Here is a 13751-nt window from a genome sequence, read left to right on the forward strand (position 1 = left end):
TACTACCTCTGATGTTTCCAAAACTGACAAAATTTACAGAACAAAGAAGTTCAGTGAACTCTAAACACAAGAAACAAACTATTCCAAGGGACATGGTATGGTATGATTAAGAAGAAGAAAATCTTAAAAAGTAGACTGGGGAAAATGATACTTCTTGGAGAGGGTTTTAAAAAAAGAAAAAAAAGTGACAGCAGACTTCTTGTTGGAAACCATGCAAAACAGGAGACAGGGGACATTAACTTTAAAATACCTCGGGCCAGGGGCGGGGACACCACCGTAAAATCCTATAATGCACAACATATCTTTTTAAAATGAAGATAAATTACTGGGGGGCCTGGGTGGCTCAGTCAGTTGAGCATCCAACTTCGGCTCAGGTCATGATCTCACAGTTCGTGAGTTTCAGCCCCACTTGAGGCTCTACGCTGGGGGTGCAGATCCTGCTTGAAATTCCCACCCCCCCCCCACCGGCTCGCTCGATCAAAATAAATAAATTAAAAAAAAAAAAAAAAAGAAGGTAAACTTCTTAGAACTGGAAATAATCCTATAATTCTTACATTAAAGCTGGAAGAGTAATCCAACGCCAGCAGACTAGTAAATATTTAAAGTCCTGTCAGGCAAAAGGAAAATGACCCTGGAAAGACAGATCTACAAGAAGGAAAGAAAAGCAGACAGGCTTGACACATCTCCATTTACCCTATATATAATTCCACAACTATTTTCAGTGGTTTTTAGAGATCCCACATAACATTCCATTCTGCAATTTTGTCCCTTCCTTACTTCCCATAAGTAGAGTCTAGATCTTAGTCAAGATAGCTGTAGAATTAAAAAATGTTAATAGTACTCGTCTCTACTAGGTGAGATAGTCTTCAAGGCTATAACAACAAAACCATCTGTAACACCCTGGTCAGTGGAAGCGTCTAACTCTAAACCAAAGATTAAGAGGAACAGATCTAAGGCTATTTGTTGCTTGTTTTGCTTTCAGTCTTGGCAGTAACAGCAAGGCAAGTATCTTTAACATTACATTGGACTACTTGGGCCCGTGGGTGGCTCAGTCAGTTGAGTGTCCGACCTTGGCTCAGGTCATGATCTTGCAGTTTGTGAGTTCAAGCCCCGCTGCGCTGACAGCTCAGAACCTGGAGACTGCTTTGGATTCTGTGTCTCCCTCTCTCTGCCACTCCCCTGCTGCTCACACTCTGTCTCTCTCTCAAAAATAAACATTTAAAAAATAAAAAATTAAGAATTAAACTGGATTAATAATGCATTTTGTTAAAGGGAAGCAAACATTTAGACTTTTAAAAATTCTAATTCTTCAGGATGTTCACAGTGAATAACTCCAATGCCTAACAGTGCCAAGAAAGAACGCTATGCATTTGGACCTATCTTCCTTCCAAATCTGGAGGTAGAAAAGTATCTTGTATCACCCAAGTAACTCAGAACAGAAATAAGGAACGCGTCCGTACTGACTCTTCAGCTATGAAAGGAATACCTATTCCAAAAGCCCAGGAGAAGGCTCACCATCTTCAACGAGTATTTGTAACCAGAAACTCAATGCACCTAAGTCATGGCATCCTCCCTCTTAAGATGATTCTCCTATTCAAAACCCAATCCACTGCAGTGGGACGATCTGTGAACTCAAGTCTTGTATTATCAATGGCCTAAGCTCTTTAACAAGAAACCCCCCACCCCCTTTTTGCTAGTTCACTAGACTCTCTTATTAGAGTTTTCTTTCAAAGTGAGTCAGGGATCTTAGCCATTGGTACTAGCAAAACAGAAGCCTCCCTGGCAGCAAGGTGCATGGTGGAGACGGAATCTGCTCACCAACAGCCCATCTTCGCAACCTTGAACCTCATCCCATTCAGGACTGCTTCACGCGGGCAAATAACCTGGTTACGCCAACCTCCGTGGAGGAAATCCACACTAAAAGCCATAGGGTCCCTTCCTGTGACTCAGGAACTTCAGAAGAGATACCCGCCTACACTCTTCCATCTGCCCACAGATGGTGGTGACAGTGTCACCACAGTGATTACCGCAGTTTGTAGAAATCAAAATTCCTCTAAAACGTGTTTGAGAAGTTCCCAGTAAATGTGCATGCTCACGTACAATTCAGGTGTCCTTCAGCAATGATCACTAATAATACAGCATCTAATACATGGTATGTATCACATACCTAGGGGCTCTTCACAAATTCACTTTGTGCGGTGCACAAAACCACCCCGAGGTGGTTACTACTCTTAAAAAGACATTTTAGGGGCGCCCGAGTGGCTCAGTCGGTTGAGCGTCCGACTTCGGCTCCAGGTCATAATCTCGCGGTTCGGGAGTCCGAGCCCCGCGTCGAGCTCTGGGCTGACAGCTCAGAGCCTGGGGCCTGCTTCGGATTCTATGTCTCCCCTCTGTCTGCCCCTCCGCTGCTTGCACTCTGTCTCTCACATTGTCTCAAAAACAAACATTTAAAAAAAAAAAAAAGATATTTTAACAAATAAGGAAACTGCAGCCCAGCTATGCTACAAGAACCTGTCCAAAGGCACGAGACAAATAGATGCTGGGCCCGAACAACAAGCCACATAGTCTAGCTCCAGTCCTCACTGTTCCTAAAAAGGAATCCATATTCCCATCACCATCTGAGTCTTTCCACACCTGACTGACAGAATCTGTCCATTCTGGCTTCTAAAAATACTCAGATACACTTGACTCTCGTAAAACTTGCGTGCCCTGCAAAAAGTAACAGGACAGGCACTGTCCGTGTAACAGGATGGGGAGGGAAAGGAACCAGGTAGGCATGGCCACCATCGGAATCAGAAGGTGCTGATTAAAAGCTCAAAGTTTCTATAATGTTTCCGTTCTGAACATTAACGCTACATTAATGCGTATCTTTTAATGGCATCCACCCCAGGGATCAAAAGACAAGGAAAATCAACAGGCAGGGACTCCCACCAGCTCAGAGTCCTCCAGAGATCATCAGTGGCTGGGATGTCTTGTCCATCAAAGAGGCAAAGGGCTTCTAGAGAGGGTGGCTTTTGTTTTACAAAGAGCGCACAAAGATTTCAGAGGACTACCTTCCGATGGCTGGATACCTTTCACGTTTGCCTCAATAAAGAAAAAATAAGTCCTTCAGAGCTCTCGATTCTTTTGCTTTCTGTATGCCAAAAAGATCCCCAATGTCCAGTAAAACCAATGGCACCAAGTACACAGGGCCAAATGTAGCTCAGGGAGGGGGGAGGGGGAGATGTTCCTGTACAAAAATAACACTTTGTAAACACATGACATGTTTGCACTGAACACTTGAAAATCACATGACAGGCATCACCAGAAAATGGAATTGCTCTCATTTCCAGGTTGGAAACTCAAGGCAAGGTCTAACTGAGGCTGGCCTAGTCTACGCTTCGTATCTTAATTTTTCTTACGAAACTCAAACACAAATTCCCTCTTCCCTCCACTCCCAAGACAAAAGGCATATTAAGTGGTGATCCTAAAAACCGTGTATTTAGGAAGAGCAATTAACTGTACAAGAATGGCTAGCAGTTCTCAAAGAGAAGGCTGTGTTCAGAGCAAAGACATAAATCATGGCCCTCCAAGTTTAGGATTCCGTGTGTTGTCCCACACAGTCTAAATGCCTACAGAGAACCCAAGTGGTCCATCACAAGATTTGCTCCTCTCGACTATACACACACACACTATATATACACAAGGCTCAGGGGACGTTAGACACACGGTAAAAAGTAGCGTCTACTCAACAATCCACCAAATGCTCCAAGCGACATTTGGAAACAACGACCTTAGGCAGGTACTCTGAGCTTGATCAGTCATCAGCAGAGACAGCACACTACGCGACACCCTATTCGATTATTTAAAAAGGTCTAATAGGTGTAAGATAAAGGAAGGCTGAGCACTGAAGTCTGGCAGAGCACTGACAAAGCCCCAGGAATTCAGATTCCAGTTCTAACGATGTGTCTCGGAAGGCACGGTTCATGCCAAATACCAATGAAGTGGAGATCAAAACAAACGAGCTCTTTGAAAGCCAGAAAGCATTATTATTTTGTATTTGCGACGTACCCTAGAACCCTGCAAGAAATTTTAGCCCTAACTACCCTACCTACTTATTGGTAAACTACAAAGCCCCCCCACCTCCTGTCAAATCCAGACCACCCCAGACCAGCCCGAAATCTAACCTAACCTGTCAAACCATAACCTACGTTATGTCCCCGATGGATTTCACTAAGTAGAGTGTGATTATAACCAAATGAGATGCAGCTATGAATCCTTAATCCCGTAAAACAAGTTACTTGGCACACTAATTAAAGCAGATTAGCGATGGTCACGTTTTCCTGAGATTCACCCTGAACAAAATTTCTCTTTTCCACTGTCCTGGAGAACAAAAGTTAAAAGGACTGATTTGCATACAGCTGCTGCACAGCACCGTGCAAAGAGGAGGCCAGCAGCACCGGAGAAAGGCGCTGGGGTCAAGGACAAAGGGCCAGCGACCCCCTTCGACCAAGAGAACGAAACCGACTGATCTCGGGCACCACCCCCCCATGCTGGCAGGATCTTTCTGGAGGTGAGAGTGATTGACAGCCATGCGGCTAAAGGACCGGGGACTGACGTTTCCAACCCCACTCATAGAATTCTGCTCCCCAAACAGGGATGAAAGATGCCAGATGCATGACCACCCACCCATGTTTGCAAGCATGGATAATATCATTACACGTCCCAATATATTTACTGAGGGGATTTATAACACACATTCTCGAATTCCCTCTCTTGTGAGGATGCATTTCTCAAACTGGGGCAGAGCGAGAGTGTCTGTGGCCCAGTATCTGAAACGTAATAGGCTTGTCGCTGAGACACTCACCCAAGGGTCTGTAAAGAGAGTAAGTAACTTGCAAGGCCCAATACACTGGCAGAGAAACTTCTTACATATGCTTGCTGAGTGTACTAATAACAAATCTGGGACCTCTTCTCAGACGCAGTGCCAAGAATTAAGAGAAAATGCAACACGGGTTTTCCGAACAAAGACACTGCATGATGGAGGCAAATACAAGAAGACTGAGCGGTCACGTCAACGTTCAGACCAAAGTCCAGTTCTGTTAAGGATTTGGAATACCTAACCCATGGCCAATCCATTCCTTTCAATTTCCACTCTGTTCAGTTCTTTGTTAGATACACGCATCTAGATCGTTTCCGAAAGGTAATTTAGAATTCTGTAGAAAGAGTAAAACAGAGGCAACCAGACAAAGGGGATTTTCCCCCTTTCCCCAACCTCTCACATGATGAAGTTCTAAGAAAAAGTCCTTAATCGAGTCATCCAGGAAAATCACAAGTATGAGAATAGGAAGAAAGAAAGAAAGAAAAAATAAAAGAAAGAAAGAAAGAAAGAAAGAAAGAAAGAAAGAAAGAAAGAAAGAAAGAAAGAAAGAAAAAGAAAGAAAGAGAGAGAGAAAGAAAAAATGAAATATAAATTCTAAAGGGGGGGTGGGGTACACAACACAACACATGAGGAATGAAATAAGGCAGGTGACCAGCAAGGGGATTTTGAAACACCGGACTAAAAGCATTATATAATGTCACTGCTGCTGTTTGACCAGGAAACCACAAGCTTATCAAGCTCTCATAGCCAACTTCCCTATCAAACTCTCACAAGCTTATTATTCAGGAAAGTCCTTAAATTAAAAAAAAATAAAAAATAAAAACCTGGTAAATTTAAAGTTTCATGAAGGATTCCACCACTGCTGACAGAGTTGAACACCAAGCCGTTCTGCTTTCCTGAGGAGGGAGAAAATTTTCAGAAACACCACATTTCGTTCTTCACGCAGTTAGGAACGGCTCTCCTCAGACATGGCAAAAAGAAATACCATTGAATGGACTCCACAAACGGGAGAGTCGATGAAAAGGATCAGTGAAGACAAGAATTACAAGTCGGTAAACCCTCAGGGCCAATTCTCAGGCCAAGAAGAGATTCTGTGAGGCCCAGATCGTTTGCTGAAGTGTGTTCATTTTTCATGACAACTGGTGGACAATACTTAGAAACCAGGACATGGGCTGTGACACATCCAGAGCCCTGGCTCCTCTGTGAAAACCAGGAGGCAGGGTGAGGGGGCCCGAGTGTGTTCCCTGTGGGAAAACCTGGCGCCTGGTTTGAGGTCCCTGGTTTAAGGCGTCAGCATTTTCAGCCTTGGGTACTAACCTTTTCCTCGACGGCCCTTCTTCAAAATCTGAAGAACTAACATCGTTGCTAGTTGAGGACACCTGGGATGCATCGTCCTTCTCATTCTCTGACTGTTCTGATGCTGGTCCTAATCCCTTAGACTGGCCATGACCAAGGAGCCCTACAGGTGAGAAAAGGGGACAAACACTTAAAACACATGACATCAGGAAGCAGCGCTTTACCACAGTTACCCCTCACACAACGGCTGATGAGGACAGACCAGAATTTGGGAAGAACAGGATTAAAAGGTTCAAGTCCTGGGGCACCTGGGGGGGGGGGGGGGGGGGGGGCCTCAGTCGGTTGAGTGTCCGACTTCAGCTCAGGTCATGAGCTCATGGTTCCTGGGTTCGAGCCCCGTGTAGGGCTCTGTACTGACAGATCAGAGCCTGGAGCCAGCTTCGGATTCTGTGTCTCCCTCTCTCTCTCTCTCTGCCCCTCCCCCCGCTCAAACACTTATGTCTCAAAAATAAACATGTTTTTAAAAAAATTTTTTAAAAAGAAAAGGGTACAGGTCCCTCCTGAGTGGGACACTTCCTCCTACTTTAGGCCCAGGAAGTAGTTTCAACAGTAAGAAATCCAAGCAGAGTTCTGTAACACAGTATACTGCAGGGTTCTTTTCAAAATACATGAACATCTTTTGAGGCTGGGGTGGGTGGTGGAAAGAAAGGCACCTCGTGTGTTACCGAGTTGAACTAGTTTTCCTTCAAAGGGCTGAAGACCTACTCTCAGAAACACTGAAATCCTTTCTGGAATGGCCTTCAGGAACCACACAAGCAAACGCATCAGTATTTTGGAGCCACAGCTTAGGTTATTAACTAGAAATCCTACTACACAACTTCATCTTCCTAAGTAGTCCGTTACGGGAGACAGTCACATTTACCTTTGATGATCTCAAAGGATAAGGATTCTCTAGAACTGCATATAGGACACCATGCAGAAGAGGGAGTGTTGTGACCACCCAAGGATGTGATTTCTTTTTTTCAATTTTTTTTAATATTTATTTTTGAGAGAGAGAGAGACAGAGAGAGAGAGAGGATGGATATGAACGAATGAGGGGCAGAGAGAGGGGGAGGGAGACACAGGATCTGAGGCAGGTTCCAGGCTCTGAGCTGTCAGCGCAGAGCCCGACGTGGGACTTGAATTCACGAACTGTGAAATCATGACCTGAGCTGAAGTCGGACACTTAACTGACCGAGACACCCAGGGGCCCCTGTGATGTGCTTTTAATAACTGAACTGGAGAAAGGTCACAGGGAAGGGGCCGTGCCAAGGGATACGGAAGTATTTTAATAAGCACTAAAGCCGCACTAAAGCCACACTAACGGGTGACAGCTGAGTAAAAAAAAGCCTGGCCAGTCTTCTAGCATGCAGATGTTCCTGAATCTCGGGTTCTGGACACAACTTAAGTCCTAGCAGTGGGAAGCTTGCCCCAACACAAATGTCCACAGTGAATGGCCCCCAATTTCACGATCTAGGCACCAGCCTCATGGGCATCAGCAGCTGGGAATCAGCGTTTGGCTTTTAAGCAAGGCCAAAAAAGTACAGTGTGGCCCCTTGATTTTTGATCTTCCAACCCTTCCACCAATTTTTTGTAAGTACTTAGTTCCCTGTATTAAATCCCTTTTCGGGTCAAACACATAAGAGTGGTTCCTATTCGTGGCACTCAACACTATACAGAATACAGGATTCTACAGATTTGGGAACGTCGTCTGAAAGGATGTAGTACGTTGCAACAAAACCCTGTGTGTGCATACACTTCCCTTGTTATCTATTTTCCCATCATTTCAGAGAATGAGTAATATTCTAAGGTTGGCAATCTAATACGATGCAATAAATATAAATCCCATGGCAGCTGTGGGAGGCTGGGCTGCAATATGGAAATGAAAACATACACAACTTCCCCCGAAGAAGAAAAAATTTGGGAAGTTTGCGCTGGGAGGCAAAGAGGAGACGTTAATTATATGGATGTCTAGGAGTCAAAGGGCAGAAGTATGGTCCGTGCTATCCACTCCTGTGGCCACTGGTCCCATGTAGGTATTGAGCATCTGAAATATAGCTAGTGTGGAGATAGAAACCATTTGTTTTTTAACTATTTATTTATTTTGAAAGAGTGTACAAGTGCAAGCAAGGGAGGGGAAGAGGGAGAAGGAGAGAGAATCCCAAGCATGCAGAGATCACGACCAAAGCTGGAATCAAGAGTCAAATGCCTTTTTTTTTTTTAGTATTTATTTATTTGTTTATAGTATTTATTTTTGAGAGAGACAGAGAGAACGTGCATGGGGGAGGGGCAGAGAGACGTGGGGACAAAGGATCTGAAGTGGGCTCTGCACTGAGAGCCCGATGTGGGACTTGAACTCACGAACCAGGAGATAGTGACCTGAGCTGAAGACGGACGTTTAACCAACTGAGCCACCCAAGCGCCCCAGAGAAGGAAATCATTTTTAATTTTAAGTCAACTGAAAGCTGAACGTTCAACAATTTTATATAAATTTTTGAAATATTTGGGGATATATTCTCGGGGGGGGGGGGGGTCAAACATATGAAAATTAATCTTCCCTGCCTTTAGATTACTTAATGAAGCTCTAAAACACTAAATCTACACGCAAAACGTAGGTATTAACTACATAAAACTACACTACATAAAGAGCACTTTAGTAAGGTCCCAGGGTGGGGAGCAAGACCACTGAAAACAGTAGTATGAATACAGACAATACTCGGAAATTAAGAAACTGATCCAGGGATACACGTCCTATTTGTAAAGTGGAGGTGGGTGAATGACCACACTTGAAAAGGACGGGAAATTCAAAACAAAAACTCTCAATTACAGAACCGCGTGTAAAATTAATAGAAGAGAGGCCTCTTAAATATAAGCTTACTCTTGGTGGAGCTCCTATTTTTCAATGGCCCTAAGTCCACGAAGGAGAATAAAGAGAGGGAGGGGCAGAATGGAAATTCATCCATTCATTTTCTTTTTTCTGTAATTTTGCTTCAAGTTTTTATCACCTGTTCACTTTCTTAACACCTACCATGTGCCGGGGCCCTGGGGATACAGGCATCATCACACAAAATCTAAATTCAGGTGAGGAGGTCGACCGACAAACACACACGGATCAGTCAGGATGTGCAAAGAAGACACCTCGCACTTGTCGGGCAAGGAAAAAAGTGACGGGGAGGACAGTGGAGATGAATCAATGGGGACAGAAAGCAAAGCTTCCAACCACTACATGAAGGAACACCAACCTGGAATGTGCAATTGACCTGAAAACAAAAGCCAAAACCAGGTGGTGGTGGTGGTGCTGGTCAAGGAGGAGGAAGAAGAAGGGTTGTTTTGAAGCTGTATTTGGATCAAGGGGGAAACAAGTGAGGGCTACACGCAGTCAGGTGAGGCAGGGGCAGACCGTGCAGTTCGGTACAGAACAAGATCTTCCGTATTTGCTGCACGAGTAAGCAGCTAGTGAGGGAGTGAATGACTTAGTTCAATGACAGCTATATTCCCGCCCCTCTGACAATAATCACCTCGGCAGATTATACACCTGATTCTCAAACTCGACCATGAATCAGAATCCGGTTTCCAGAGTCCCCGGGGCCTCGCCCCCAGCCTGTCCCTATTCTCACAAGTCCCCACAGGATGCTGATGCTTGCTGCCTTGGCTGGTCTGCAGCCCACATTTTGAGAACCACTATTGTAGGGGAAAGCAAGGTTCACACCAGAAGACCGAGGGGCCTGAGCCACTGTGAGGCTCTGTGCAAGTGTGAACCAGAGGGAAGGAAACCGAAGAGGACTGCACAGCCTATCACGACACAAATCAAAGTAAGGCGTCCAACCCCACAGTTCTGTTGGGCCATTCTTCCACCTTTCATCGGGGATTTCTGCGAAGGGAAAGAAGGTTCTTTACACAACTTCGCACAAAGCTCAAAGAGTGGCCCAATGGCAAATAATACCGAGGGAAAAAAAGTAGCGCTCCGGTGGGGGAGGAAGAGCGTTCAGGGGCGCCTGGGTGGCTCAGTCGGTTAAGCGTCCGACTCTTGGCTTCAGCTCAGGTCATGATCTCGTGGTTCGTGAGATCTGTCTGGCTCCACCTGGCACTGCGGGGGCCGCTTAGGAGTCTTTCTATCCCTTTCTCCCTCTCTCTCAATGGAAAAAAAGCTTACAAAGAAGTAAATGTAAAAAGACACAGGATGTTTTTCTCCCCTCCAAAAGTCGGACAAGTGCAAAGTCAGAGGAACCGGATTATCAAATTTTACACCCATTTCAGAGACAGAAGTCTGACTCGCTTTCCTGATCAGGGAAACTGGGGCCCGTACTGCGGGAACTGATTGCCTGTCAATGCAAATGGAAGCAGCTCGGCTTTTCACGGCCTTTTGAAGGGCCAAGACCAATTTGTGCTGCACACAACCGACTTTCAATTTCAGTCTTCCCGTCCTGTACAGCGAAGATTTATTTTTAGTTAAGCGGTCTACATGGCTGGACAGACCTGGGTTTCTTTTGTGTTCCCCAACCCCCACCTACTGTCACACCTCTGGTGTAGCGGCCACCCCATTTCATTTTGAGTGTTTTAACCCAAATCATACTGCCTGCCCAATCCACAAGAGCTAGGTCAGCAAGATGCAATACAATTTCACAGGGCAGAAGAGCCATTATCAGAACATTAGGCAAGCTAACGCACACTGCCTTTTCTTCTCCCTAACAAAGCCCTGCCGTCAATTTTTTGAATTATTATTTTTAGCTGATGAGAAACAACAAAAACAGCATCCCCTCCTTCAAAGACACCAAATGATTTTATTTTCCCCAACCCCTCCCCTCCGACAAACCCATACCTTCACTGGGAGAGGAGGTTAAACAGAGGAAATTGAATGGCCCAAAGATTCCCTTCTCCCCATATTAGCACGTGTTCTCCTCGATTAATATTCAGTAGGTTGAACTTAAATTAAACCACGTCTATTGTCTTTCACAAAAGCAATAAATATGAGCTGAAAATTCCAAACCACCGCGAGGGAAGGCCGCTTGGGGACCGCCTGCAACCCTGGCTAGCCACCAGCAGCTGACAGGAGGGGCAGGTCACAGGCCTGAGACCACTCGGCCACCCTGACCACAGTGTCCGTTCTCACACGCTGAGAACCCCAAAGAATCGAGTGTGACAGAATGGAGCCATCAAATTCCGGAGCTTTTCAGCCTATCTCCCAAATTAGCAAGAAATGAAAAGGCTTTCAAGGCAAGACACCAGAACTGGCTTCTTTTCTATGCCTGGGACAGCATCAGCAGAGGGTTAAGAAGAAATCCTGTCCTTTGGACGGCTGGAGATGTACAAGTAGGAGCTCCCTCTTGCCTGAACACAGGGGGGTGGGAAAATCCAAACACAAACAAGGCCAAAGCCCATTAGCTCAAGAACTCCAGCTTAAACAACTGAGGAGAGCTATAGATTTTAGAACACCAGCGCAGGAAGAGATGGGAATCCTTTGCTAACATGGGGAGGAGGGGGGGAGGGAGCCTTAAAATGCGCAGCCCTTATAATTTTATGTCTTAGACACAAAGAAGTTTCACCAGCCATCCCGTTAGCTGCACGTACATAACAAAATACAAAACCAAAGGAAAATCGAATGCCTCTGTTTCACAAAAAGCAGTGCCTAAAGATGGGTTAAAGTGAGGGGGGAGAAAATAAGGAGACCTTTGAAGCTGTTCCCTAGCTTCCAAAACATCTGGAGCACACCAAACGTATTAGCATATTAGGGAGAGGCCATGTATTGGGCTTTGTTGTAGAAGAGATGCACAAAAGGTAATTCTGTATTATACAGCCCAATGCCCGTCTGTCACCCTGTCACTGCGAGACAAGGTATCACATTACATATTAAACAGTCAAGCATCCAAAGAGAGCTTTCATTTTCAGCTGCAGCGCGTGCGTGCGTGCGTGTGTGTGTGTGTGTGTGTGTGTGTGTGTGTGTGTGTGTTGGGGGATGGGGATGGCTGGCACACTTTGAGGTGAGAGAAAAATTAGAAAAAGAATCCCCTTGTCAAAGTAGGACCCTCCCTGAGATATTCAGAGTGCACAATCTAGTGTCATTACTAGTGAAAACTAAAGTCTGTTTTTCACCCAAATTGTCAAAGAAAAAAAAATAAAACTGGTTTGCTTTTTGCTTTGGGGTGCCAGGGAAAATCTGGCTTGGGCCAGCTTTGCAGGTTCAACAGGAATTCGGACTTTAAACCCAACCCTATACACTTGGGTCAGCAGCTAAGCGTTTGGTTGGATGTTAGGGTTCCATGGAACGGGGCGGGCAGCGCAGAGGTGTGCCAAGCCGAGCCCAGGCTGGTCCACGGACATCCTCACCACATCAAAACGCTGCGGTGAGAGCAAATGACAGTCGGGAGGCATGGTGTCACTGCCACACTCATGGTCAACGAAGCACAAATGAAAGTGGTTTAACACCTCGGCTTGTGGAAAATAATCATCCCTTCCCTCAGGAGACTGGCCCCTGGGCAGATAGGGCTCCCCTTTGTCAGCTATGGAGATTTCCCATTCCAACCAAGAAAATGCAATCCAAAAATAACCCCAATGACCCCTCACGAGAGCCCCAAGATAAAGAGACAACACAGGTTTTTGCTAGTTTAACACCCAACAAGTAAATAGACAGATAAATCCCACAGGAGTCCTTTACCACCACTACTCTTGCCCTACAAAACCTTCCTGGACAATCTGAACCTCCTTTGCAGGCTCAAGATTTTGAAAAAGAGGTTAGCAAAAAAAAAAAACAAAAAAAACAAAAAACAAAAAACCAGAAACAGAAACAAAAAAAAAACCAAAACAAAACAGAAAACGGATACAGTGACAATTAACATGGAGAAGGTGGGCCACCGGACAGGCAAAGAAGATGTCTGCTTCTATCCTTTCTTCCTATTTCAGATTTCAGCAGATGCCTAAACTGCAGACAGACGAGTGGGGAAGAGAGACAGAACCCTTGAGCCCAGAGGGCAACCCCTCACCTTGAGGCACAAAGGAGCAGGCCAGCAGACAGGGCACCTGCACACACAGGAAGGGTGAGCGCATGGCTGCTTAGCACAAAAACAGGCCCTATTCTGGCGGTCTAGACCCCAAACGAGTGAGCACCACCAGAGCTCATCAGGAGACAAAAGACTTCTCCTTCCCACATCCTGACCCAGCAGTCACCAGAAGAAAGAAAACAACCCTCGTGGAGAGGCTCCAACAACCACCGCCAGAGAGCCACGGTCGGACTTGGATACAAAAATCACTCGGTGGGAAGGATCTGTGGTCTCTAGGAGAGATTTCTGGATCAGCCTGGGCAGCTATTGGAACTCCGAGGATGACAATGGCGAGCAAGGTGTACTGTGGGTTTTGGAACAGCCCCCTTGCTTGTTTAGGCCACGGTTTTTAGAACGTCACAACAGGTAGAGGATCTTCAATAACAGTAATAATTGCCGAAATAGAAACATCCATGTTTCTCCACAATGAGAAAGAAGCGCTCCCCACTTGTGCGTCAATTACTCCTCCATCCCGGGCCTTAACTCCTCTGGGTCCAAGCCCCAGCCCGATACCTTATTGA

General features: G+C 45.5%; 1 protein-coding gene across 6 annotated transcripts in view; it reads right to left on the reverse strand.

The window, feature by feature from the left end:
• The window catches only part of JARID2 (jumonji and AT-rich interaction domain containing 2), a 271874-nt gene that overhangs the window by 107241 nt on the left and 150882 nt on the right, over positions 1-13751 (reverse strand). For 2 of the 6 annotated variants that reach the window (XM_042985684.1, XM_042985685.1), the window contains one exon: positions 6179-6320. The exons of 3 other annotated variants lie outside the window; for them this stretch is intronic. In XM_042985684.1, coding sequence (XP_042841618.1) covers positions 6179-6320 — 142 coding nt within the window. Of the gene's footprint in view, positions 1-6178; positions 6321-9224; positions 9247-13751 lie in introns of those variants that run through there. One more of the 6 variants, XM_042985689.1, reaches the window with a different exon arrangement.

The sequence above is a fragment of the Panthera tigris genome, chromosome B2 (genome assembly GCF_018350195.1).
Source record: "Panthera tigris isolate Pti1 chromosome B2, P.tigris_Pti1_mat1.1, whole genome shotgun sequence".
In the NCBI taxonomy this organism is placed as follows: domain Eukaryota; kingdom Metazoa; phylum Chordata; class Mammalia; order Carnivora; family Felidae; genus Panthera; species Panthera tigris.